The sequence below is a fragment of the Ixodes scapularis genome, unplaced genomic scaffold, assembly GCF_016920785.2.
Source record: "Ixodes scapularis isolate PalLabHiFi unplaced genomic scaffold, ASM1692078v2 PGA_scaffold10__122_contigs__length_95168666, whole genome shotgun sequence".
In the NCBI taxonomy this organism is placed as follows: Eukaryota; Metazoa; Arthropoda; class Arachnida; order Ixodida; family Ixodidae; genus Ixodes; species Ixodes scapularis.
In genome coordinates, this window is record NW_024609836.1 from 12,915,944 (window position 1) to 12,918,628 (window position 2,685).

Consider the following 2,685-nt stretch of genomic DNA (forward strand, 5'->3'; position numbering starts at 1 on the left):
CAAAACAAAGGGGTAAACGAGCAGGTGTCGTAAGCGAGAGACGATGTTGGCGAAGAGGCAGAATCTGGCGCTAGCGTCAGACCGACTGCAGCTTGCCACGCGGAGCCCCTTTTGTACATGCGTGGGCCTGGAACAATGACGGAGAAGGTTCGGCGCATAGAACATTCTAACCTCGAATCAGCAACACGGTTCTCGAATTTACCAGAACATCACATTACAGAGTCAACCAAAATGTGTACACGCGGGCAGGCATCAAAGATTGTCTTTTTGCGTGGATGGCAAGCGCGATAACCGTTAGGCCATGAGCGAGCTGTCTGCTTGGTCAGCTGCACGTGCGGAAATATTCTGACGAATTTGGGGAAAATAAATAAGCAAATATCTTTGAAGTAACTGTACCTGTACCCAGATACTCTTTTTAAGTGAGTACCTAGGTACCTTTTCATATGAGTAAATGCAACTGTATCTTAGGTACATTTTTGAAGTAACTTTTACAACCCTACACAGGTCCATAGAGAGGTCACAAATAAATGCAGAGAAGGGCTCAGCAGCACTTCCTTTGATTTCCTTACTCTCAAAACTCTGACTGACTGAATGCAGAGAAGTGTGGTAGTACCACACGACTACGTTTACAAATCTTAGATGGAATCTGAAGAATGACCTCACAGGCACTTTCATTGGCCAAGCATTTACAGCACCCTAGTGGAAATATTGCGTAGCTAGCATTGATGAACACTTACGTTACGTGCAGTGAGAGAGTACAGGCATATGTAAGCTAACATGGTAGGAAAACAAAACCACAGCGACAAGATAGCTTCAGCGCTGTGTTTGCGTACTTCTCATTTCTGGTCCTCCGTCTTCTTCAACATGCCTATAGGTAGTTCGCATCTGGCTAGTCAAGGCCAAACAAAAACGAAGTAAATTGTAATGGCCTAGAAAACGGTTCCGTGACATCAAACAGTGCAACGGACCGTGGCAATGCGAAATTTACACGAAAGGCGCAGGCGCAGGGTCTTACCTGTGAGAAGAGCTCCAGATTCGCCAGCGACAGCCAGCTGTGGTTATTCATATCGGACAGCAAGTGGCCAAACTTCTCAAGGACGTGGCTCATGACCAGGTTTGCAATACTGGAGATGGTTGATGAGTGGCGACCAAACACACTCTCGAAGTCGAAGAGCCGGTTGGGGTAGGCGAGACGCCGCAGCATGATGCACAGTGCTTCATCACCCGGCACAACAACACCTTGCGCCGATGTGAAATATTCGGGCACCTCCAACGACGACAGGAGGGCACCCAGGTCGGCTTTTTCGAAGCGGAACTCTCTTCGGAAATCTTCGACCCTCATGTGGGGAATGTCAAGCAGCCCGTGCCTAGAGCGAAAATCGCGGCGCTTCTTCGCGTTTCTTAAACAGATTAAATCTTCTATTTCTCGCCATTTTAAGTGAGACAGCAGGAGTCGTCTCTGCAACGTACTTCGCCGCTTCATCTTGAGGAAAGGCGGGAAAGGCGGTGACGGGGAGGGGGACCAACAGAAGACAGCAAGCGTAGCTAAGCTAGCAGCGGCGATCAGCTTCGGCTTGCCTTGCCTACGAAAGCATCACACCTAGCCAGCTATCTTAGGTTTTCTAACTCACTTTTTTTCTAAATATAATTGCTGATTACAAATAAGTGCACGTTTATTTGTAAAAGGACAGCTCTGCATACAAAAAGGATAAACCAGAGTATTTGGATTGAAATGTTTCGTATAACTAGTACCGCAAACGTCCGCTTTCGGGGCTGCGTACGTCGCTGTTCCGTACGCTCTAGCTGCGCTATGTGGTGAGCGGAAAACGGTCTACTAAAACTCGCTTTGGAAGCTCCGCTCTGCACCCATGCATAGCGGGCCGCGCATGCGCAGTTTGACGCGCTCAGAGCGGAGGGGAAAATGAAAACGGTCTACTATAACTCGCTATTCTGGCCGCACGAGCGTATCGGCCCCCGCCGCCAGCGTCAGCGGCACTCGAGCCGCGCTGCGCGTGGAACGGGGACGCGGCGTCCCGAAACATGAGACACGACGCCGCCTACTACGGAGACGAGCAAGGTCGGAACGCGTACGACATATCCGATCGTGCGCTCGACCCGTACTCCTACGGACGGAGGGCAGCAGAGACTGCGCCGCAGTTCAACAGGCGAGATTGGAACACGGAGTTACCGACGCCACGGAAAGAAACGCGGCCAAAACGTCCGTACATCCAGGACGAAAGGGGCGGCGCGCATCAGAATCCGAGACAGGACTCAAGAAGGGTCACGCAACAGCGTTGCTTTCGCTCTAACAGCGCAAACCATCTGGTTCGACAATGCCCCGAAGGACAGAACCCGGGTTTCCGACAGACGGGAAACGAGCAAAGCCGCCGATAACCAGCCCGGCGGCTAACGGCGGCACGGAGCAATAGACTCTTTTGCCGTCGGCCTATAGAATAGGCTTTCCGGCAGGCACGCCAGCGCCATTCATAGCCCTGACGATTGTCGGCCAGACGTTCAAGGCACTGCTGGACACAGGAGCCAGCGCCTCACTTTTCGGAGACGAAGTGTTGACCCACCTCCGGCAAAGCTCAGTGCGTCTGAGGGAGGGCAACACGGCTTTCCGACTCGCGTGCGGTACCGCCTATTCAAGCGGTACAGTGCGGTTGGTTGCGAGATGGGAGACCC

General features: G+C 52.0%; 1 protein-coding gene across 1 annotated transcript; it reads right to left on the minus strand.

The window, feature by feature from the left end:
* Positions 1-889: 889 nt before the first annotated feature.
* Positions 890-1,483, minus strand: LOC120843137. The gene has a single exon (XM_040214369.1). The coding sequence runs from the start codon at positions 1,481-1,483 to the stop codon at positions 890-892; it is 594 nt and encodes a 197-aa protein (XP_040070303.1).
* Positions 1,484-2,685: the final 1,202 nt, after the last annotated feature.

Bases quoted from the DNA above. Each gene is read 5' to 3' on its own strand.
- LOC120843137 (XM_040214369.1), bottom strand. From the start codon at position 1,483: ATGAAGCGGCGAAGTACGTTGCAGAGACGACTCCTGCTGTCTCACTTA.